This window comes from Chiroxiphia lanceolata, chromosome 2 (genome assembly GCF_009829145.1).
Source record: "Chiroxiphia lanceolata isolate bChiLan1 chromosome 2, bChiLan1.pri, whole genome shotgun sequence".
In the NCBI taxonomy this organism is placed as follows: Eukaryota; Metazoa; Chordata; class Aves; order Passeriformes; family Pipridae; genus Chiroxiphia; species Chiroxiphia lanceolata.
The window spans coordinates 89,441,050-89,466,890 of NC_045638.1; the positions used below are offsets into that span (position 1 = coordinate 89,441,050).

Here is a 25,841-nt window from a genome sequence, read left to right on the forward strand (position 1 = left end):
GAATTCAGCTTTATAGTAATAGTATTTTATAAAATTGGTGATGTGCTTTTTCAAGCCTGGCAGGAATTAGCTGCACGATTAATTCACGTGGCTGTTAAAGACCGTGAGTCATTTAACACCTCATAAAAGATAAAAGTGGGGGAAGAACAAGAAATACAACACGGAAAATTTTTCAAATTTGGATGGCTGATTACACTTTTAAGTTCATATGCTGGCAACATCTCAGAGAAATTACAGTAAGAACAAAGAGCTTCTCAAAAGATCTTAGTTAGAATTTGCATGCAGAAGACAATGGCTTCTGTATCCAAAGGAATTAATGCTTCTAGAATGTCAAAGGCATGTCTGGACAATGAAGAACCACGGAAAGAAGGAAACTCGGTGAGTTGATTTCACTGGTTAAATACGCATTTCAGATTCTTGAGGAATGCACAATCATGCAGCTCCCATAAAAACAAGAGAAAAAGGGGTGATTGCTTTAGAACTATTCTGAACAATTGCTTTCAAGAACAGAGGCTTTCACATTTCTCTTACTTAAGCAAACTGAATCAACCACATACTGTATTAAGACTGCAAAACAAATGTAAAAAAAAAATCTCTTTGAACAGCTATCAATGCTGATAAGAGATAAAGTGAACCAGAAAAGGTTATTTATTGGTTGAACTGTTTCCTCTGTGGTGATCCATGAGCCAGCAACTGGAGTAATTATGGGCCACTTACGGATTTCACCTGGCTGCCAAAAAAAGTGTACTTTCTCTGCCTCACACGAAGCCTTTTACATCAGTTGGAAAGATGATGCAAGACATTGCTGCTTCCCTCTCATCTGCTTCTGCCCACACTTTACTTACCACAGTTCATAGGCCCTTTAGTTGATCTGATGCAACATGGCAAGTAGCAGTAAAATGACTTGTATTAAAATAGCCTCTACACACACACAAAAATAAAATAAAATAAAATAAAATAAAACCCAAAAAACTCCATGTAAGAATGTTTTAAGTCTGTATCATCTCAATGATTGAGTTTCATGGTGCCCTTGCTCACCTCTGCATCAGTGTAAGAAAGAGGATTTGAAATACTGGCCATGTTAGGAATAAGTAGCTTGGGGAAGACATACGAAAAAGGTTGAAATTCAAGGCAATTTCACCACAGAAGTGAATATAGGTAAATCATACTTTAATTTGGGAAGAAATGGTGAAATGGCTCTACAAACTGCCTTTTTCATGCAAGAAAAAGACCAAATATTCTTACATGGTGGCAACTATATGCTTTGTGGAAGCTGGCAGTCTCCAGTACCTGCCAGAGATATGAAACAGAGCATTATGGAGACAAACTTCAAACAATTGGCAATATGTAGATGCCACTGAGACCAGTAGAAATGCAGGACTCCATTCGGCTGCCGCAATATAGTTGCCTAATACCATCTGAGATGCTCTGTCACATCCAATACACCCACCCAAGACTAGCAGATGTGACAAGGGAGTCTAAGAAACCTGCACCTCTGTGGCATGGCAGCTGGATGCCTGACAACACACTCACAGGGTTTAAAATAACACTAAACACCTATATTCAGACAAATGAATCTTTTCTGAGTGAAGGCTGCCAATGGAGTCTGGAGAACGATTCAGCCCAGCTGACTGCCTCCCTAAATTCCACTGACTTAACTGTATTTCCACTGACTACGGTGAGAGCACAGACCTCCAGCACAGACTTTTAAATGTAGATGTCTTTATTTTGAACTGAATCCCACTTCATCTTGCCTTTGATTCAAAGATGAATTTCCTTAATCTTCGAAGACCTAAAAGAGGACAACAGGACAAGACTTCCTGCATCCCTGTAAAAAAACAGGAAATACCAGGACTAAATCCCTATGCCTTGTGATTTGTTCTAGAATGCCTTCTACTTGAAAATAAGAGAGAAGACAACTCAACTACTGCTACTCAAAAGATACTAACTTCACTATTAATGCTAGAGGTACCTCTAGATAAATAGAAATCATAATAGAAAACAAAGATGTAAAAGATAAAATAAATAACAGTAACTCCTGTCTATACTGCTTGTTATTAAGCCAAAACTGTAGTAAATTTAAAACAACAACTTGTGTAAAAAAATAGCATGATTTTTCAAAGGATAAAAGTGTCCTCCACCAACATAAGCAATTGATTACAGCTCTTATTGTAGATGCAAGTATATATTCCTGTATGTCTATCAGTGGAAAATACCTAATGAAACAAGACCTGAATTACTCTCTTGTTGAGAGTAGGAGTCATGTACAATGATACTTAAGGCAGATTAATTAATTTTATATGAGTTTCATCTAGTCAAGAAATGGCAACATGACTGTATAAGTGAGATACACACACAAAATAATTCACAGCTACTTATCATTACTCACCTGCATTTCATACTTCAGGGTCATGTGGAAGCACCAAGATCCCAATCCCACAGCTGAAAACAAATCAAAACCATGGTCAACATAAGAGTCTAAATGTAAAATTTTCAAGTATATTAACTTAAATGCATGAATTTTACATTGAAAAGAATTCAGCAGAACATCAGCATGTTCCACTGCAGGGACAAATCTCCAATTTTCTACAGCCTTCTACTTTATACATTAGTCACCAGTGATGTCCCTGAATTTCTGGGTTTTTGGGGCAAGTGTCTTCTTTCCCTCCTCTCAATACTGTCTCCTATGAACTGGTGTAATCTCAAAGAGGATAGGAACAGAGGAAATCCAGAATGAATGGAGTATTACAATTCAATATATCTTTTTTTTCTTTTAATTTTAAGTACATTAAGAGTTATCTGTTTCAACCCTTCTATAATGAAAAGCAACATTTATCAACATTTCTGCTTATTGTCCAGTTTTAAAACTTACATTTTACAAAGAGCTTTTTATTGTCTCTATAAGCAGAAATGAATTGCTACTAGAACTCAGAACTTGAACTTCAAGGTAAACAAACCAATCCCACACAGTATGTATTCCTTTCGTGAAATGAGATCACCATTTCCTGGCCTTCTACAGAGAAAGACAAGCTTCCAAGAAATTAATTATATTTATCTGAAGTACCCTCTTTTCAAACTCTGAATTTACTTCTGAAATTACTTTATGAGATATATACTTTGCCTATGCACAGCTTTTTCACTTAGACATGGATAATGTTTCTTAGATTCCATTGTTTAGAGCAAAGTTGGTACAGTATTTAATGCATCATTCATTACTTTGAAATGTTATCAGTAAAACACTCTCATCAAGCACCAGGTCATTTTTACTTTGCAAGAACAATAATGTGATGTCTTGTCTTCTTGAAGAGAAGAAATTATGTTTTACCTCAGACTAGTTTCAGGGACAGCCAAGTAATTTGCACTTGAGCCTTGATCACCGGGTGGTGCTGCTATGTTTTGCTGCAAGAGCATCACCTTGTCTACACATGACAGTCAGGTTTCACTGATGCTTAAACAAGACCTGTATCTCTGCCTTCTGTAAAGGATTCCCAAGAGAGTCGACAGACATGTCTGGAGATGCTTCTTTAATGTTATTAAACTAGAATTGTGATTATTACACGTACTCAATGAAATTAAATACCTAAGCGTGTAACTTTACTGAAACCTGAAACTGTAATACAGCTACATTAAAAAATGTATTGCCAAAACTTCAACGTCACTAATTCTCTGGGAAAACTGAGCACAGCTCTCTACGACACTATAAACAACCATATGCACTTCTGTAAGCTCTGATTACATTGGTTGGCTTCTGAAAAATCTTTCCAAACAATCAGCAACAGCTGCTTTCACCTTCATTGAGATTCTAATGAGAAATTCTCATAGTCATTTTTCTATGTATACAGAATATATGACAACTACTATTCATTCTGTAGAAAAAACCCCATTAAGATCATAATTAAAACAATACTATCCATTATCCTGGCTGTCACAGGATACAAACTCCTACAATTTGTAACAAATGTAATTTTCAAATATGGGCAAAAGGACTGCATAAGAAATTTCAACTGATTTTAAATTAACAAAACACGTCATTGTGTTGTGGGGTTTTCTGTTTGTTTTTCTTAATGTTATTTGGGTTAATAAATCTCAACAGTCAGCTACTGAACTCCTCTTCTTCCTCCTACATGATTAGAAGCACTTACTTTTATCTTAATTTTTCCTTTCTAGTCTTTCAAAAAATCAAGAATGCAGCAGATATTACTGTTTCAGCTCATGAAATCCTCAACTACAATTAATTTCTAAAATTAATTAAACCCTTCTTGTTACTGCATAATGATCACATTTAGAGTTTCTCTGATTATGAAATTTTAATATGCATTGCAGAATGATATTTTAGCTATATTATGTAGCAATAAAGCAGATATTTGAAAGAAGAAAAGTTTACAGGGACTTGATCACATGGTCCTTCCTAAAATAAAAACCTCTAATGGAAATGGCTGCAATACTGCTTGCCGCAATCATAACAGAGCTCATGAGCATGGTCAAGTCTGTCTGGTATACATGCATTCAGCAGATAACCCAGAATGTTATGTGACTAAAAATTATATGACCTTTTTGTCACACTTTAACTTATAAACTTAGACTTATTTGTCTCCAGTAAGCAGTGGTTTAATACTTAGGCTAAAATGCTTTCACATGTGGCTTCTATCTGAAGTTCTACAGGAATGCAGTTATCTTGAGATATACTTCTCATCATCTAACTTCAGGCCCAAGGTATTTCTAAGAAATATCTACTTCACAAAAGCCATCACTGTAATGAGACAATCTGCCAGCTTTGTAGTTTTCAAAATAGGATTGATCATGACCATTGCGATTACACCAGTTTTTAAGAGAAGCAACTTTCCTGTACAGCCACGGACACACTGAGCAATAATTTGCTCCTTATCTTGTAAGCAGGGGTTGCAGTTTTTAATTTAGGTGTTTCCTTTTGCAAAGGAGCTTAAGTCACTAAAAGCTGCCTATTGGTAGGGAAGTTTTTACGTCATCTGAAGCAGTACCATTTCCTCCTTAACTATGGTAGCTCACTTTTCATAGATACTGCAAGTCACTTGACATTTTTACATCAAGGAACCTCTCAAGTTACATGGGTTATATAAAACTACGTCGTAAGCATAGAACAGACATTAAGTTACAATATTATGAGATCAGAATGGCACTTTAAAAGGCTGGACATGCAAAGTCAGGTTAGCTGCTATATGTAGACTAACAGAGTCTTTTTTTGTCCTGCAACAAACACAAAGTGTAGTTACTGCCAGTTGATAAAACAGTTGTGTTAGTGATGACGTAAAAGCAATGCATCTGCAAACTTTACTTCATATACAGTTATTCCACTGTCAAAAAACTTGAGGGCAGTAACTATACTGGAAATAACATTACACAGAAGATCCAGCTCTATATACGAACCATATAAACTTTCAGGATTTGAATCCTAGAGGGATTTTTTCCAAGTTTTAGGAAGCATCAGAAGTAACACGTAATCAGTGATAATTCAGTGTGATATAAATGCCTATCAGCATTCAAAATTCTCACCGTAAGCCTAAATCCTTTACAGAAATAGCATTTTATTAGGATTTCAGAAAGGCTTTGAATTTAAACTCAATTTAAATTTAAATTTAGGGTTTCGGAAAGGGTTTAAATTTAAACTTTGTACAGGTGTTGTATGAAAATATCCTGAATGTATGATGCTCCAGATGCAAACACCTTTATTTAGGTATCTACACATGAACCAGGTGTCACAGCTTCCACTAAGAAAATGGCATTATTGAAAGTAATTCAGCTGGCCAAACAGGTATTTTAGAATGAGTCAAATGATCCTTGTGGCTTTACTGATCCAGTAAAGTTCTGTCTGCAATGGCAGACAGAACCCTCTGCACAGGCAGACACGTATGTTTAGGTGTTTAAATTTGGAGGTGAATTCCATCTTTTTTTTTTTTTTTACAGTGATAGAACTGAATTAAAGATAAACAACAACACACTGCACTATAAACAGTCGAAGAACGAAACAATGAAAATGCAGAATTCAATTAAACTATTTTTAATTAATTATTTTGTTTTGCAAAGGTTTCCCTCCACAGCATAAGAGACAGGAGAGACCTTGGATACTCCAAGGTTACAGCTCTACAAGTAATAAAGACACTATAATACAAATGTCTGCACTAGTGAGTTGTTAGAACAGTCTGCACTGTGAATCTGGGCTACTCCAACTAGCACTTTCCCCAGGCAGCTTTCAGGCACTGCCCAACAGCCAGAAGAGTCCGGGGCTGTGCTCAGCAGGGAATTTGTATGCAGTCACCTTGTTTTGGAGGCTAAGATGAACAGACATGGGCTGTTCCATCCTACTTGGCTTCAGCACTCAGGAATGTTCCCAGCCACATTTGATGTACTAACACTGACACAGCCCTAGGAGCTTCTCTATGGGTGTTAGGTAAGAATAGGGGAATTAATTTTGACTGAAGAGCTTCAAAGAAGTATTTTCACAGATACAGAGTTTCACTGGAAATAAAGTTTAGTAAGTTGCTTACAAGTTCCTATGGCTATGCCTAATGCAGAAAACTTTTTGTATCCTTTTTTTTTCCTCCACTTTGGCACAGCTTGAATGACTGGGCCCTATTAAACAGGACAAAGAAATACAAACCAGAACAATCCTTCCAATTTTCAAGTAAAGTATCTAATAAAGTACATTACTCCATTTTTCTTATCTTCCTATGTCTAGAACAGTTACATTCTCTTTTTTCTTAATACATACCTATAGTTTTTTTTAAATTGAGACTCTTCTAGAATATGAATCATTTCAGAATCAGTTTCCCAGGATGCATGAGGAGAGGACATATGGTACAATCTGATACAATATCCCAGTATCATAAGGAACCACTCAAAACAAACTGCTTATTCTTTGAGGTAGTGACAGTCTGATGATTTGTTCCACGTAATTCAGGAGATGCAACATGTTAACGTAATTGCTTAAGATTATTCTTCATAATTTATAGGTTGATTAAATGGTTCTCTAAAACTTAAAACCCACATCCAGTTCCTACTGAGTTAATTGACAACATGATTTTTGCGCTGAAAGGCAGCAGAAGAAAGGTCTAAGAACAGTGTGCTGTATCTCAAAGAACTTGCTGAAAAGTGCAACTCAGTCTGGGCACCAGTATGAACAAGAAATTTATTTGAACAATTATTTAGGAATACACCTGATTGTCCTGCCAAGATCTTAGCATGTATGTGAAACAAACAGTGCTTCCATAATTCAAAATGCATTTGGTTCTAAAAGGAAATAAATGTCAACCAAAGAAATTGTGTGTATAAAAGTGAAGCACTGAACAGGGTGTGGTAAAACACAAAGGAACTGACAATCAGCTAAATGTCTGGAAGCATCTAAAAAAAGCAGCTGATTTGGATCAAAATAATGTCTAGAAACAACACTTCTTACATTCTCAAATGCTAACAGATTTAATTTTAATGTCCTCTTTGACAGCTGTCTTTTCATGTGTTGTAAAATCTCAGTAATTATTCCAAGTTTTTAAAATCTAACTGAAGTACCCTCCCTTCCACCTCCATCTTCACAGAAGAATTGTTAAAGCATTTCTACTTTGACAAAACAACCCTCAGACACTACTAGCTAGGTAGAAGCACTGCTATATGATCTTTAATGAAGCATGGTGCCTGAAGGAAATCAGAAGTTTTCATTAAATTCACTATCCCTTCACAGAGTAAGTCTCTACTTTTTTGTTACAACTTAAATAAGTAGAATGAAATCTGTTAATAAATAAAATTCCTGTGAGGGAAAGAACTCACTGGTACTTTCTTACAAAAAGGAATTTCTGTACACTTACTATCTCCAGTATGCAGCTCATTCAGTCACACGCACAGAAAAAATGCCAGTGTTCCTGGCACATTTCAACTATATTTAAAATTCTATTTATGTTTTCATTTGCTGCTTTTATTCTGTAGTAGAGCAAATGTTAAGAGGATTGTCATTCCAAATCATCCTGTTCCTGTTTTTCACTGAGAAACTATAAAGTCTTCTACATTCCTTTACATCTTTCAACAGCTGGAAAACAGTCCAGCCTTACGAATACTGAAGTAGAGACAAAACAGAAGGGAAATGCTTTTGGGAGTGACCTTTAATGCTAGGTTCCAACATATGAGATAAAAATCAAGTTATGCAAGCATTTATCACTTTAGACAGGAGTCAAAGCCATCCCAGTCACAGATGAGCAGGGCCCAGCTGGAACTCAGGACTGCCCTCCAGCACTGCTGTTGAATATGCAGGCTGAGCTCCCCTTCATCAACATCACAAAGAGTACAAAACTGAAGTCCATGGTATTTATTAAGATCAAAGACAGATGAGGGGGGTTTTTTAAGCATTTTAAAAATTAAATGGGATATGAGAAATGCCTAGCTAGTGTGGCAGCCTGACATTCTGGTCAGAGAGTGGCACACTTTGTCCATCATAAAGTGTCACTGACAGAGACAGCCACAAATTACAGTGAAGACAGTCTCAAACAGAGTTTTAATTTAATTCAATTTTTTTAGTTTAAAAAAAATGGCAGTATGGGATACTTTGATTCAAGAACACGCAAAGTCAACTTAAGCAAATGCTTACACACCATTTCTTTCTCTGTCTTTTTAGAAGTAAACCCTGACCTTCAAGAATTCTGTTTCATACTGAGACAAAAATAATTAATAACTCAAAACCATAAAAAGTCTACAAATGGCTATTTGGAAAGTGTTCAGACAACATGCAAAGCTGTGCACTGTTGCTGCCCACCTTCCACATAGATCAGCAAAGCTGATGTTACTGAATACTCACCAAGTTGCACCCTGTCACCATCACACACCTAGTATATGTTACAGTTTAACTGGCATCAAGGATACATCATTTAGCATATGGATATGTGTTTTTCAACAATGTTTGCCTAAATACAGAATATGCCAATATTAAAAGTAACATATATCAATCCCTTACCGCTGTGAAGACAGAGAAAGATCTCCACAGAATTGGGAGCTATAGCAAACACAGATACCCGTGAAACACAGAAATTCTGTGAAATCTAGTTTGAGACCCAACAGCCAAATGTGAACCATCTTCAAGCATCTTTTTTCATAAGGAGTATGACTTCTATTTGCATGATTAATGTTTCAAAGGAAGTTGGTTCTTTTCTGGATTTTGTTATTACAGAGAAAACAGACTGCCCTTAAGTAGACCTAAATATGAACATCACATTGTTCTTCCATCCTTACAAAACTTGCAAGCTGCTATGGCATTTAGGTTGTTGGGTGATATATGCCAAAGAGGAATTGAAAACAAATCCAAATTCACGAAAGAACACCTTTCCAGTTCCCTCAAGATCTTAGTAATTTCTTGTATTACTGTTCCATACAAATGTAACAAAAATATTAATATAATGTGAAAGCATCTTTTAAGTAGAACACACAAGACACCTTCTGTAAATTATCAGAAAAGTACAGAGATGCACCAAGCAGAACCTAAAGCCAGAAAGGGATCAATCTTATTTAGTTATTTACTGAATTCTAACTTCATGTCCTTCCAACAAATACCAATTTTCTGTACACGTTAACAACTATAACAAATTGAGGTTTACTTTTCACACACACAGTATTTAGATTTAACTACTTGGTTTATTAATATTTAGATATATTGCTCATTGCACATCTGAGCTCTCTTTATAATCACAGAGCAAATTAAGTTTTACACATACCTGTAAGACACAAATACGCAGCTAAATACCGTTTTTCAAGGCCATCTTTATAGGTCTGAATCGCACCATAGATTGGAGGTAGAATGAAAATCAGGTTACTCACTGTGTTCCCTGTAGGACAGAAACCAAAAGCAGAGATTTAGAATTGGGTACTATGCACTTTTAACTAAATATAACCACATTTAACTAAATAAAACTGCATTAACTCATTAAAGACAGATTCCAACAGTTTTCATCCAGAAAGCTACACCTTTTTGAAAGTTGTCTTCTGCTTTTGCACATAATACAAAGTTAAATTTTTATAACACACAGTTAACTACACAAAGGCAAAGAACATTTTAACTCTTTTGTCTTTTTTCACATGTGGATAGTAATAAAATACTAATTTAACTAACAGTTTGATTTAGATGGTGCTTACTTTCTTGTCAGAAGGGAAAAAGACAGGATTACCTTAACGACACAGATTATGAATCAAAACCTGATTCCTTGAAGAGATATAAGCCCCAAATAGTTCAAGCCTGGTATTTTAAGACTGTTTGTTTGTTTTTTCTTTTCTAAAGCCGATTCTTGAAACTCATCAAGTGACTCATTCCCAAATGAAACCAGTTCAATTTTTACTCTGAGTGTGCTAGTCACTTTGGGCACACAGAACAAGCCAGATGGGATGCTACATCACAGATTATAATCTAAGACAGTACAGTAAGGAATAATAAAATGTCGGAAGCTGCTACTGATCACCATGATGGACAAGTGTCAAAGCTTATTGAGAGTCTGAACTTCAGCAACACACCACTGCTCTCCATCCCTCCCGTTGATTCTAGGATGCTATAAGGTCTCCAGGAAGACCTTATACCAGCCTTCCAACGCCTAAGTGGGACCCACAAGAAGGCTGTAGAGGGACTTTTCACAAGGGCCTGTAGTGATAGGATGAGGGAATGGCCTTAAGCAGGAGGGCAAGTTTAGATTAGATACTGGGAAGAAGTTATTTACTGTGAGGCTGGTGAGGCACTGGCACAGGTTGCCCAGAGAAGCTGTGGATGCCCCATCCCTGTAAGTGTTCAAGGCCAGGTTGGATGGGGCTTTGAGCAACCTGGTCTTGTGGAAGGTGTCCCTGCCTATGATAGGGGAGTTTGGAATGAGATGATCCTTATGGTCCCTTCCAACCCAAACCATTCTGTCATTCTGTGATACATGCTATGCAACACAAAGAGATGACACGTTGCAGAGACCAGAGAAAGCAAGAACAAGCAAAGAGCTCAGCTCTTGTACCAGGCGGCAATCTGATTTAGATGTGGGGTTTTTTTTTCAAACTGTGCTGGCCTATGGAAAATTACAATGAAATACTGCAACTTTAGGTGAAGCATAAAGAAATGTTATATCTCTCAGCAGAAGGGATGCAGATTCAGCTTTTTAGCTTAACCACAAATCATAATTTTGAGAATAAAGGTTATGTTATGGGAATTAAATGCTATGCAATTTGGGAAAATGAGCAAATCCATTAAAAAAGGCAGAATGTTGCTTATATAAAACTGCACACTTTCACACATCATCAGTTAAATATATATAAAACTGAAACTCTAATTTCCTTATATCCCAATGAAAAATACAATGTATGAGGCTATGGAGACACCAAAAACACTCCCTATTTTGGTCTTTTTTATTCAGCAGAAAATATCAGAAGCATTTCACATTCTAAAACAAAGAACAAGAGTGAGTGGGTCCTGTCTGAATTACACCCCTAATTTAAGCACTTATTTTTCAAGAGTCCTACTTGCCAAGATTCCTTCCAAAGAAAAGCAAAAACTACCAAACTATGTTCATATAACCTAAAGTATTACAGCCCCCCTGGAAAAAAAAATTCATACTTGACAGTTTTAAAGAAAATTCAGACCCAAAGGGAAAAAAAAGTTCATTTCAGAATACATGGAGCAGAAGTATCTGACTACTTTTAACAAGGTAGCTCTTCTAAATTCTCACCAAGTAGATACAAATCTCACTTTGAGACAGTCTTCTCAACCAAATAAAAATCTCATCTGATTTTAATCAGATTTTCTTTAAATCACTTCCTTAATGATTTAACACCATCTCCTGCACAACCACGAATTTCACCAATTTATACCAGGCTAAACAGAGATGTGCCAGAGAACTTATTCTTCTAGTCAGTTCTGTGGTAAGTTCCTCCACATAAAAAAAAGCCCAACTGACATCAAAACAGCTTCTGAAAGACATACAAGTTTATACCAATTTAAAAGGCCTTTTTCATGTTTAAATTCTTTGGGGAATCACTAACCTTTCACCACACTCCCTTAGTGTTGCAATGGGTAGCGATTCACCTTCAGTGGAGACTAGGTTTAGAAGGAATTCACTAAAACTCTGCTGTGAGGCACGCTGACCATTCCCACGTTCTCTCATAAATCATGCAAAGATGTCATTCAGCCTTGAAAAGTAGTCTGGATTAGTGAATCTTCTGCTTTCTAAAGCAGTCCTCAACTACGTCCATTTTCAAGAGAAGTTATAAGATGTTATATAAATGTCACTGTTTAAGGTCGCTTAGTTATGAAACTGTCATAAACCTGGCAGAAATTCAAATATGAAAATGCCAAACAAAAGAAATATCACGATGTTCATCCGCAACTGGGAAGGCACGTGACTGCAGAAGAGAGTTGCAGTAGGATAACGAACCGCGGATGGATGTAAGAACGCAGAAAACAGAATCTTCTGTAGGAAAGAGAAGGTTTCAACACTTCCTGTAAAGCTATAATTATGTTAAATTATCAAAAATTTATGAGCATTTAATCTAGGACCATCTTGCTGAGAAAGGAAATACCGTAGACCTAATCTAGCTGCAAATTCCTGCCACTCCTTCTCTGCACTACTTGGCCCATATTATTCCGAACACTTGCAGCATGGATTAGGCAAGTCTATCTGCAAATATACTTATCAAAAGTTGCACAATTTTTAACAGGGGAAGTAGGGGCAGGGGAACAATACAGTCTTCTGGCATGGTGCTAGCAAAATTACTTCTTTCAAGAACAAAAACTGCAAGGTCTCTTGCAAACCCAAGGTCCCTAGGACTGTATATTTCATAAAAGTCTAGCTAGTCTTTACAAGATTATCCTCACACAGAACAGCTCATAAATTCATTAAAAGGGATATGCACAGATATTAGCAAAGAATACAAGAAAGAAAAAAAAGGTGACGCAAGTACAGACCCACAACTATAAAGTTAATTAACAAACAAGGGAGTGAAACATGCATTGAAGGGAATAGACAAGGAAGTTAAAAATGGGAAAATAGTCCAAACTATCAAAAAAAGAAAAATCTTTTTCACTAAATTTCCTTTCTAAAAAAAAGAGGGAAAAATAATGCAGCAGACCTCCATGGGAAAACCAGAGACTGGAGAAACTGCAATTAAGGCAAGAGGTAGAAGATATGTAAAATAATTAAAGAAGAGATTATTGGTTATGCCTATAGGAAATACAATATATCAAAAATTTGACGAATGTGCATGGACGGACCTGGGCTTAACTCTGTACAGTGCTGTTATATTTCAGTACTGGATTCCTTGAACACTGGTCCAGAGAGTGACCTGATTTTTCTTTATTGACCAAAGACTGCTTCTCAGCATTTTACTTTCAGCTTTTCTGTCAACAGAAAGGAAGACCATATTATCTGAGGAAGAAATGAATGAACTTGCAGACTGAAATGACAGGAATAGGATTAAATACAATGGCCAAGAACACATCTTTTAATGTGAATATGAATCCTTATTCCAAATGTAGAATTAATCTATTTGAAGAGGCAGAAAAGTGAATTTAGACTGCATGGTAAGTGACCATAAGCCATCACAGTAGGCACCAAACTCCCTAAATTTATTTCCAGTAGAGGAAGGGAAAATAGTGGTCTTCATGCAAGTCAGTAGCAGAATACACTGTTCTCTAGCTATTGATAAAAGAAGAGAGAAAGTACATCATGTACAGAGAAGCACCACTCATGTGGGAGTGATGAATGGGAGCCTACAATTTCAGAAAGGACAAAAATTGCTCAGCTCAGCTCCTGAACAAAACAGCTGGATGGATTAAAACTGCACTCTGTAAATACATCATGGGTCAGTGCCAAAGACAAGAGGGAGCTATTTGAATGAGAGGATAACACTGACAAAGATTAAATAGATATAAACTAACCCTAAATAGATGTGGGCTAGAATAAAGAGGAAAACTTCCCACTAAAGTGGAAATATTTACAACTGGTTCCCAACAGAAATGGGCAGCATGATGAACCTGCTTTCAGGGTGAAGCTCAGTAAGCTCCACAATCAGACTGCATGATGTGGTGGCCTGTCACAGTACTAAACCAGACCATGTCCACAAAGATTATACGTAGTACTAGGTACAGGACTAAATTAATGTCTAATCATGATAAATGCAGACTGTGTGACTGATCGCACAAAGTTTTACAGAAGTCTTCAAGACTGTTTTAATGCAAACCATTGTTTCAAAGTACTGTTTTATTCATTGAGCAAATGCCATACGGTACCAGAACAAAATCAAATTTATGCAAAACATCATTTCAACAAGCCTCTGTCTATAGGAAGGAGAACAGTATAAGTGTTAAACGACATCTGCACCCTGTTCTACAAATATAGCAGCAAAACCTGACAAGTCTTTTTTATGATGGATGTACATTCAGAGTCATCTTCAGGCCCTAGAAAGTGTATATATATATACACACATATATATGTGTATATATATATCATAAATGCACAAAGATCTGTACAAAGACTGACCTCAAATACAAAGAATATTAACTTAAAAGGGGAAATAGTATCTACAGGCAAACACAGGCACAATATACAGCTTACTGTCATACAGACATTATACAGACAAATAAGGTACACAAATTTGAAGTACCTTACTTTCATAAAGTTTCCATTTTTAAATTCCGCACTATAAAGTAACTTCTACAATAAATTTGGATGAGGAGTCAAAAGGAAAAAAAACATGTAAAGTTGTAAATAAGTTGAAACAGAACATGGTCAGAAAGAAATAATAAACAGGATGTAAAAACATCAGGAACAATACTGGGAGTTAGAAACAGATGCTGGTTTTGGTGAGGGAGGAAAAGTGCTATTATAAAAAAGAAGCAAAAATTATCATTTTCAGCTTTTGACATGGTGTTCAACATGATTTACCCAGTGTTAAGAGATGCTTTCTTTTATGTTTGTGCACAGAATGACTGCAAGATTTACCAACCAACAACAAGGATCTTTTGAGATTTTAAAAAGTTCTTTCTCTCTCTGTCAAACAAATGAAGACTTTTCATTCTCTTATGGTTTCTACAAGACAAAACCAACAGAATTAAATGTTACCCTCAGAGAGGAAAGAAGAAAATGTTTGCAGTTTAAAACACTGACTACACATAAAAAGCTCATTTAAAATCAGGACTAACAAACACAGCATTCACTACGGGAAGATTTTTCAGCCTCTCCTTAAGGACAACGGCATCTCACTGAAACAGGGAAGTAGCTGCTGCTTTCTAAAATAGATACCTAAGTTGCAATAAAGTCAAAGTATCCTTTTAAGTAAAAAACACAAGCAAAGAAACAAACAAGACTTTAAGGCTGAAAACATCCATTTCATTGTCTGGATATCACTGGGCTCTGCACAGTCAATTTGAGTGCACTTCCTGGATCATGTGGCTTTATCTTTTTCCATCACTGCAGGAAGACATTAAAAATATTGTAAAAAACCAACGCCTGTCAGAAGGCATCATGCAGAAATTGATTCCTCCTCCTAGCTGCTTTCAGTTATAAGGAATTCTACTTCATGGCTTTTGTTTCTGGAATCACCTCACATAGTTCTGGTACAAAGTCATTTGGTAATGTCTGGTTTTTCAGCTCATTATAAGAGAGTTTACCATGTTTAAAGAAATTGCAAAGCAATTCAATTTGAGGCACATTTGAGAGCTTAACCATTACCATTAGGTATCCCCTCTTTTCCTTTCCTTGGAAGGAACTCCATAGATATGAAACCAAAGACAAACACAAAAAGAGAATGACAATGAAAGAAAAGTGAATCCTGTGGCCCAGCAGCACCAGATAAGGGGAAACAGTGAAAGATAAAAAAGGTATTTGGAAATTAGATATGAACTGGAGGAGTAGGTAGTCTAACAGCCAAAAGACTGAGGAGGAATCTAGAGTATCTCCTTATAAGAAACTTATTCAAATCTAATATGGGAGTTTTTGCTAAGATATAAGCACTTCATAGCTTGCCTACCACAATATTCAAACTGTCAGAGAAATTAATGCGAATAAAATGCAACGAGTTGCCATACAGTATAAGCTATATATTATCAGTCAATAATAAGTAACCCAGAGCCCAGAGGAGGTTTGTATCACTGATTTTTGAAACTAAGAGCATTTCACGATTGTTCAGAAGAACCAACTACACAGAATTGGCTGGTTTAGCCCCTAACTCCAATCTCGCACTGTTTTCGTTTACGGCTTATCACCAGGAGGGCAGTGCAGCAATTAGATTTTCACTTCCACCAGCCAGTTTTAATATCTTCCACTTCAAAGTCTACAATAACTGCACTTCGGAGTGTCAGGAAATGAAAACTCCTGTTTCCATTTGATATTTCAGAAGGACCTCAAGGGGAGAAAACCGAGTCATCCTGACAGGAATTTTGCCAATATGTAATTACTGAACTCCCTACTCGCTAATGTCCATGAAGGAGTAATATAAACTTCCTGTTACTCAGTGAAATACAACACAGCATTACTCCAGGCTGAAGCACAAGACCAGTGCTGGCTTAGAAAATAGAATTACAAAATAAAAATAAAAAAATGTGAGCAGGGAGGTGTTTAGAGTGTTTATTTTTAAGTGACAAGATCAATTTTTCACCTTGTGTAATTCTCGTTTCCAAACACTAAGCAAGCTTTGATTTTGTTTACCAGGGAATTACCTGAAGTTACAACTTCAGCAATTCAGCTGCAATTTGTATTGGCCACCACATATCTAGTAACGAAATGGGAAAAACACCAAAGGAAACAAATACTGAAGGAATTACAGAACTGTTCAAGCTATGTACGCAAGCTTCCTTAAGAACTATAAAAACAGGTAAAGATAATCAACAATTCAAATGTATTATTAGAGAGGCTATTAGATCTCCCTATGTCTTTACAATAGAATCAGAATTCTAGAGGGCAAGTTCATATAGATCATGGGAATCATAAAATTAAGACATAAAACAGCATAGAAAGATGTGATGAACTGAGTACATTACAAAGCAATATGCACTAATCTAGCTCTGTATAGATGTTGTCATCCTATTATGAGAGAAACTGTAAGGAACAAATGGGAGGGAGGGAGCAGATACAGCAACGAGGAGTACTACAAAGGAAAATAATGATTTACAAAGGAAAAGAACAGCTTCCTAAATCTTAGCCAGGCAGTAGTTACAAGAAAGCAACATGGAATCCAACAGATTTAGATGGGGGAAGGACTGAAAAAAAATATTATTTGCATTACTAATGAAGAGTATTCTGATCAGCACTAACACACTGACACAAAGAAAAGGGAAGTTCCGGTAGAACATCTAGAAACCAAGCTTATTTGGCAGCAGAAACATCTCCCAGAAGAAGCCATGAATCCTGGAAGAGTTTCAAACAAAATGGACAACCCATGGCAAGATATACAAAGAAAACAAGGCACTGTGGGCAAAGAAAGGCAGCAAGCGAGGCAGGAACACAGGCTCCTCAACGCTAGCACAGATGCATACCACTCATGTGAGCACGCTGCGTTCCAGTCTCAGCGTCTCAGCCTCAGCAGAGCACTGCTCCCAGTAAGTCCAAGTGCTGGGACAAGGCCAAGAAAACTGAAGGCAGCATTGCTGCTGCAGAGCTGGTGGCCAACTGGAAAGTTTTAGTGTCTAAATTCAGCATGCAGGGCAGCTCTTCTTGGCTGCCTCTCCCTTGCTGGGCCTCGATTTCTCCAGGATATGTAAGTGTACACTGATATCCTTCTGAAGAGGTAAACCATTTCAGTGATTTATTGGGTTGGGGAGGGGTAATGAGGTAATTTTAGGAAAAAAAATTATTCATAACACAATTTGATTTTTATTGCCAGTGTGCATAGTGGTTCTGACATACTATATCAACTGATATGTTCTCATTATGGCCTTACACACTTTATATTCCAGCTGCAGAATTAATTCCCTTGACATTCATCATACCAGTTCAGCTAATATTTTTGTAGATTGATCTACTCTGATTACAGTATTTCATATTACAGTTGTGTTCTTCAAAACAATCAAAAGGTAATTAGAAGGAAAAAGCTCTCGACATTGCTGACTAACAAAGCACACGCAAGTAAGCTCAGTTCAAACCCGTAAAGTGTGGGTGTTTTCTTATGCACAAGCCTCTTTGGTATGTATGTCTTACAAAAGCACTTATAATAAACTGCTTCTGAATTGCTCTAGGTTACAATTAAGCTATCCTTTCCCTTACCCTCCTCTCTGCAAAGTGCTTTGCTACTGTGTAGTAAAGACACTCGAAAATTAGAATCTAACAGGAGACTTTACTAATATTGACCTTGCTTCTTGTGTATATTATACTGATAAATGAGTGAAAGCTAATACTACACAAATTCACATTTTAAAGCTCTACTTGTTTCTTCATAAGAAAGGGATACCTTTGAAGACACCCTTGTAATCCCAGAAACGCAATATTTGTGTTTATCATGCAGATTAAAATTTAGATGGTGAAACATTTATTGCTGAGCTAAAGAAGTTTTTGCTCTTTCCCTTCAAACCCAAAACACATTGGTTACCTATTCAGTCTCCTTTACTCAAGGGTCTAAGCAACCACAGCCTTCTGTGTACTACCTCTCAATATCCTTGCAAGGAGAGGACAGGCTAGATGAGGGTGCCCGAGTCACAAAGAAACCTGCATAAAACTGAAACCAGGACCTGCAAACACTAAAGTGTTCCTCTAGCTACTAGACTTTCCTTATCTGCCACAATGAAAATGAAGGAGTTCACCCCACCAGCTCATAAATAAAGCTTCAAAGCAGAAAGGACATGAGATTAAGAGCTGAGTACTTTTCAGAAGAAATGTTTGTTACCAGTTCTCATTTTTAGCATAAGGAGTCCTCCTTTGCCTCCTCCTGGAATTCTTGCAAATGAAGAAAAAGCATCTAAAGACCCAGAACTTGTATTGATGGGTTTTTTTGAGAAAGAATAACTGCTAATTTTTTTTCAAAGGGATCTGTCTTAAAGCCTTTCATGAGTGAAGTCTGAGATCAGCATGAGCTGCCGTTCCCCAGAAGAGCATTAAAAGGGCAGATTAAAAATGGAGGACCAACTGTGAAATTTAACAGGCAATTATGAAAGCAATTGCAAGGGAAATATTCCGAGGTGACAGGCCAGAATAAAGATAGCTACAACACCTAAGTTAAAAAGCCGTGTTCCTCCCTTTTGAAGCCAATTATCTTACGGTAGCCCTAACTATGTTTATCACACCTATGCCTGGCACGAGTGCAGGGCATTCTGAGGTATTAATAACTGGGTTATGCATTTTGAAGGGAGCATTACATGAAAAATAACAGTATTTAGAGAGGTAACAGAAATGCTATCAGTGGCCATTTTTTTGAGACTGCAGGAAGCAGCCTGGGAAAATGTGATAGTACACAGCTTCTTTCTAGGACATTTTATTCTCAATTCAAGATATCCACAATTACAAGAAATAAACTTGCATTACAACTAGCTGATATGTCATCCTGTAATATTTTAATATTTCTTTCCTAGAGTATGGGAAGCCATGTGGAAAAGAGAGCATCATTTCCCTAATAAACATGCATCTAAGATGATAGTAAACAGACCAATTACTTTCAAGTATACCTGGAAGGATTTTGAAAGCAAATTTAAAGGAAAAACAGTTGACATAGGCAGATCATTTGAAATACCAATCTAGAGAGCTCGCTAAAAGCAAGTGCTTACAGCTGGAAAATGCAATCAAAGTCTAAAGAGATTAGGCTGAGATGATGTAAAGTTAGAATATTACATGCAATAAGCTTGTTGCTGAAGGGCAGATTTTCTTCCATTATAGCCTTTACTGGAAAACAAAATAAAACATATTTTATATGTTATTTTAAGGCAGATTGATGATGTCAGACTGGAAGGAAACAACTGAGATGACAAAACTTACTCTTCAGCCCCTGCTAAAACTAAGCAGTGACCAATATGATGTTACAGTGATCATCTAGTTGATTTTCATCATTCTTAATTCCTTCCAACCTTTCTTCTGTGCTGGTGCCAGTGCCCTGGCTTCATGTTCAGTGCCTGCACCAAGTCCTTTAAGTCTAAAGGTCTGTCCAGAGCAGAAAGCACAGCTTTTGGCAGCAGGCAGCTTTGAGCTACCAAGTACATCTGCCCAGCACCTGTCAGTCCTCCCTACAGAGACGCGATTTGAGGCACAGAAGCTGTGGATATCAGCTCAGAGGCTTTGTTGGGGCTCCTACAGGCACTATGCAGTGACATATGAGCTGAGCCTGAGGGGAGCCCATTATGCTTACTGGATGGTGAACAGCAGAGGATAATGCATGCCAGTGCTCTTGTCCAGGTATCTGTAGCTTTAACTTGAGTACCCTTTCTTCAAAATCCAAAACCTCTAGCTTTCTTCCTTTTCTTGCTATCACTGTGGATTTCCCCTGTGTCCAGAACAATTAAAGCCTCTCCTGCTAATGACTCATGTCATTCTTTTGCATTTTGCCCTACTTGGATGGTAGGAAATCAAAGGTGAGATGCTACGTGACAAATGTAGAAAAACATATGGGGATAACGAAACCAGTCAGCAACCACAGCATGATTCAGATATACAGCAACCACTCAAATACTGATTGGTGACATTCCCCCTTCTATCAGCAGCATTAATAAAAAATCCCTTCTGTAACTAACTATCTTTTTTTTGCAGGGCTGCCTTAAATGAAAAGTCCCAAGGCTACATGGAACATGTGATAAAAGAAAGGCAACTGATCTCAGAAATGCCTCGGAGTCATCTTCTTTGCTCCTAAATACCTAACTTTATCTCTTTTACTAGGTATTTCTTTTCTCTAAAGTCTTCATAACCTTTTCCAGTTAATATAACAACCTCTGGCAAGAACTTTCAACAGTACCCAATTAATTCACTAACCCAAGACCCAAAGGTTTTCACTCCTAATTCATAACTTCTAACTCCAACTGTACTCTTTAGTCACTGTCCAATCGTAATTTCAAGACAAGTTTCTTGTTCCTGTTTGAAAAACGAAAAGAAAAAAAAATTGACAGTTGTCTATCCGCCCACAAACCTTGGCAAAAGCCATCTGTCTGGAGGGGAAAATGAAGCTTCTCCACAAAGACAGTAAGATCAAAGTCCATACCTTAAGTACCTCACAATCCAAAACAAACAGAGAAAGAGATATAAAACACATGGAAAGTTCAAGTTTTAAACACTGTCTTTTTGTGATAACTTAATGCAGTATCTATACAGTAACAGTTCATAAGGTGGGTGGTGAGCATTTGGGCAGAAGTCAGTTTTACCGAACAATGATACAACATAGTTGAAAACCATATACAAATTAACCAAGTTCTCAGCACAAATAGTGGCCCAAAGATTGGCAGAGGAAAACTTTCAGAGGAAACATTTGAGACAAACGTAGAAAAAAAATAATGATGCAAAAACCAAGTGGAAATCAGCACAGAAGAGTTAAAAAGCAGGAAAAAGAACAGAGGAGCTTGGAAGGAAATGCGTTTAAGAAACGGAAATAGCTTTAAGATATTTCTCCACAGCCCGGAGTAGATTAAAAAAAAAAAAGGGGGGGGACAAAAAACTAAACTGTGATGGATTCAAGAGTTTTAGCATTTGAGTACTGTGCTGATATTAGATATTGTGTTGAAGAAAATATTCTGAGGAGCCTTGCAGAAATATAAAACTTGGGCCTTGAAACATTTAACAGCCACCAAACCTCTGAGTGAAAAGCAACTGTGATATCACAGATCACAAAGCCATAGCAGTTTGTTTAAGTGAACGAAAACAACATCTGCTGTATGATTTCACTACCACAGTGCACTTCTATGCTGCTTTCCACGGCATTGACACAATTCAATTGAACTGATTCTTATTAGGGACACTGCATTCACCAGCTCGAAAGAGGCACAAATGACAAGAACCAGCGACGATCCTCTGGTTTTCACTCTGCTACTTCTAAAGCCACAAATTTCCACAATTGCTGCTAGTGCAGCTTTATAGAGATGGCACTAAACAGTGCCCATCTGCAGGTACAGCGTGCTATGAAAAGAACTGCATTGCCAACCTTCTTTCTAAATTTCTGGTACTAAATTGAAAAAAAAAATAAAGCAAAAAGTTTTGCTTCTTTGATTGACCAGGCAGTTTACTCACACACTGGTCAGCACACTGTGTACGTTAGTTCTCTCTGCTTATTTGGGTCATTTCCAGAAGTGTGAAAAAGACTTGGGAAGAAAAAAAAAAAAAAAGAAAAGATAAAAGCTTCAATTTTCATTCATGAACAAAATATTACATGGAACAACTCTGAGTTTATATACTTGTGGTTTTTTTTCTTAAGTCTGTTAGATTTAAAACCTAAAAAAATAAATAAATCTATACCCTGTAGGAGGAATGCAGGAATATTTGTAGAAATACACCCTGCAGCTCTCCTCCTGAGTGCAATAACCCCCAGAGCAGCTTGTCTGCTGTGGTCTGGGGCCAGCACCAGACGCGAAAGTCTTTGGCAGCAGAACAGCACTGGAAATGCCCTCCAAGAACAATCAAGACTGTAATGAGAATCACACAACATAAGAAGGTTTGTTGTGTAAGAAAGGGCACGTACTTGTAGAGGAAAAATACACCAATTTTACCTCGGAGAAATGTGAATTACACTCTGTGATTTTAAAAAATAAAATAAAATCAGTTCTGTTGGTCATTTTAGCTCCCTGTTGTAGATGACCCATTTGATATCAGAGAAAGCCAGATCTGCAGATCCTTTCTCAAAGACATGCAAGTAATTTTACTTTTTCAGTTATCCTCATTGTAAGCTTAAAATACCCACTAGAGGGGATCACGATAGCTAGCATGCTGCCCAGTGGGGAAGCAGGTCTTTGCCTGAACAAACAGTGTTGTTGACTAGGGAAGATGAAGAAAACCTGATGAACAAATGATGGATCTAATACAGAAATACTCTGTCCCAAGACTGACAGTGTACAGACTAATTTTAATGCTCACTGCTCCACGAGACTTCTCTGAGCTAGTACTGCATCTGATTCCTAGATGCCAGTTCTTGTCCAAATGAAAATCCTTATCTAACTGGAATTAACAATTATTAAAAATCCAGCCTACAGAGTAGTGGCATCTTGAGCTTCCACTGCAAATAATGAGCTCAATAAAGCACTGTATAAATCAGAGAGCTTCTAGGGTCATGTTTTATGACCATAAAGTTGATATCTTGAAATCCTATTAGTTGGAAACATCCTCTGGTGTCCTGTGCCATATGTCCAGGACTCACAGAAAAGCAGATGTGAAAGAGAAATGGAGGAGGAGGCTCAGTTAGTATGAATTATATACAGTGTCCTGGCTTCAGTCACCTCATCCTTTAGGCAGAAGCGGATGTTCAGCTCACACCTAACACTATGTCTTTTCCTAATTCTGCTTGTCTGTTTTTTTGCCTGAAGAAGTCCAAATCTTGCCTTCTCAAACCTAAAAGTCAAGTCCCAAAGTAGCGTTCCAAACCTTGCCCAGCTGAATCAGCCAACACTCTTGTCCCCTTCTCCAGTTCCTCTGGTTAGGGAAGAGAATCAGGACAATGGTACCTGGTTTAGGCCATAAGGGAAAATACCCTTTTGCTCACAAAGCCAGCAGGAGATCCTTCAAGAAACATGCACTCTGCATGTATTATTCCAGGGTCACTCCAAGGACACAAGATTTGGAAAACAAAGGAATGAAGGAATAACGCAAAACTAAATAAAATAAAATAAAGCCCTAGGACACAGCTGGGAAATAGACATGCTGCTGGACACTAATCTCAATTTTAAAATAAAGTTTGGAATTTCCTTCAGGAAAGCTCTGCAATGTGCTGGGCAGGTTGAGTCACCAGTTGCTGGAAAGGCAAGGAATTGAAGAGGAACTTTGTAAGGCTGCGGCTAGCGGGACACAAAGTGTGCATCTCTCCACTGGGATTGGCAGAAAGGATTACTTCTGCCTCCCAAACTCCAGACACTGAAGCACGTGCTCTGCCAGACGATGATGGCCCTGATCTTAAAGGGGATAATGATCCTGCAGATGCTGACTGCACTGATAATTTAGAAATGTCAGTTTTGCAGTCACTGATCACAGTGCACATGCAGTATATTTCTTCAAGGAAATTCAATTTTATAAACAGAAAAAAAATATCCTCATTAGACACTTGAGAGTTTTGAGCTAGCACAAAAACTCCAAGTGTTTTATTATTGCATTTTCAAGTGCAGAAAAGGGTCTGTGTCTGAAACCTTAAATCTAAACAGTGCCCAGTAAAATCACTGACATTCTACCCAGAGTTTGCCTATATGGAGATATTTAGATCATTAATGGTAAAAGACTGACACTAAAGAAGTGCTGCTCTGGTTCTTTCTTCTTTTCTTCCGGTTGTAACCTTCCCTAGAAGTTTCTTTCTTCTCTCTTTGAAGTACTTCCACAACCACAGAATAATCAAGCACCTTTAATTCATGCAGCAGCTCAGTTTCTCTGCTAATGGACTGAAAAAATGTCCATAATTAATGAGGCAGGTGTAAAGAGCCCTAGAAAAAGCAATCCAAGGAAGGTAGATTTTCCCTGATAACCACTTGTGAGTTCCCTTCTTCCATTATAAACGTCATTTTTTGATACATATTTTGAATTAAAAGAATGCTTTGCATTTTCTTAACCTTTCATGAGCCACAAGCCTTTCCATGATCCTCTTGGATCTTGTCAGAGAAACAGTCAAGTGTGTGAGCACCTGCATGTGTTGCAAGATAAAACGACCATATACTGCTGAGACACTTCCCAGAGTTATTTTCAATATTTTTGCAGTGATTATTAAATCTTTCTATTGTTTTAAAAAACATCTTTCCCCATCTGTGAAAGGCTCCAGCAACTATGGAAAGTGCATAACAAAAGTATAAGTTTCACACACACACAAAGACACAACATACTCCCTACTAAAGACATTTTTGTCTTTCAATTATGACAAGTTGTTTTTAATCTGTGACTAAAAGCTCATTTAAAGTAATTTAAAAGTCAGCAGTGTTCCCTTACCATCATTTATATTACATTAATCTTCCTATTTCTAACTACAAATATATATTCTGCAAATTCATATCATGCAGTTCATAAACCTCTCTGCCTTAATTTGCACATAAGAAAAATTAAACTGTAAAAATGTCACTGCTCTGTTACCATTTGGAGTGGCAGATGTCCAACTGCCAGCTGTACACGTGCTGAATACGAAGCACTAATTATAGAGTAATCAAACGCTTTGCTAAACCATATTTAAGAATTTTATTGTCACTTAATGACTACACAAGTATTAGCAGATAAACACACATGTGGTCCATTAGTACAGCATCTGCCAAGTGTTAAGCATATTCATAATGTGATGGATAAATGAGAACTGATGACTGGACAAATCAACTTTCCAAGAGCCTTTGACCTTGTCTTTCAATGAAACTCTCGAGAAACAGAAAATTAAGCTGTCATAGAGATAAAAGGTAGAGTTGCATCATGGATTAGAAAGTGTCAAAGAGAAAAAAAAAAAAGGAAGAATTAAAAATAATACATAAATCTTTAGTTGTGGCAAAATGCATCAAAACAGTGCAAAGAGATTATCTTCAGGCTTAAGTCAAGTATATACCTTTACAACCTGGGAAAGGAAATAAATTAATGCAATTTGTATTTGCCACTGACTCAAAAATACTTAAAATCATTAAAAAAATAAGAAACCATGACAGCAGAGACCATGCATCTGGCTTATGATTTTACTTCTGCTATATTATTCTTTGAAGGAAGGAACCCTTCTTTCAACTTTTTTTGTCTACAGCACAAAAAGCAAGCTACAGTGTT

The 25,841-nt window shown here is 37.1% G+C and overlaps 1 protein-coding gene across 1 annotated transcript in view; it reads right to left on the reverse strand.

Moving 5' to 3' along the window:
• Positions 1-25,841, reverse strand: part of ACER3 (alkaline ceramidase 3) — a 58,871-nt gene that overhangs the window by 27,925 nt on the left and 5,105 nt on the right. Inside the window, exons 2-3 of the mRNA XM_032679505.1 lie at positions 9,723-9,833; positions 2,390-2,442 (exon numbers count right to left, since the gene is read on the reverse strand). Of these exons, the coding sequence (XP_032535396.1) occupies positions 2,390-2,442; positions 9,723-9,833 (164 nt within the window). The remainder of the gene's footprint in view (positions 1-2,389; positions 2,443-9,722; positions 9,834-25,841) is intronic.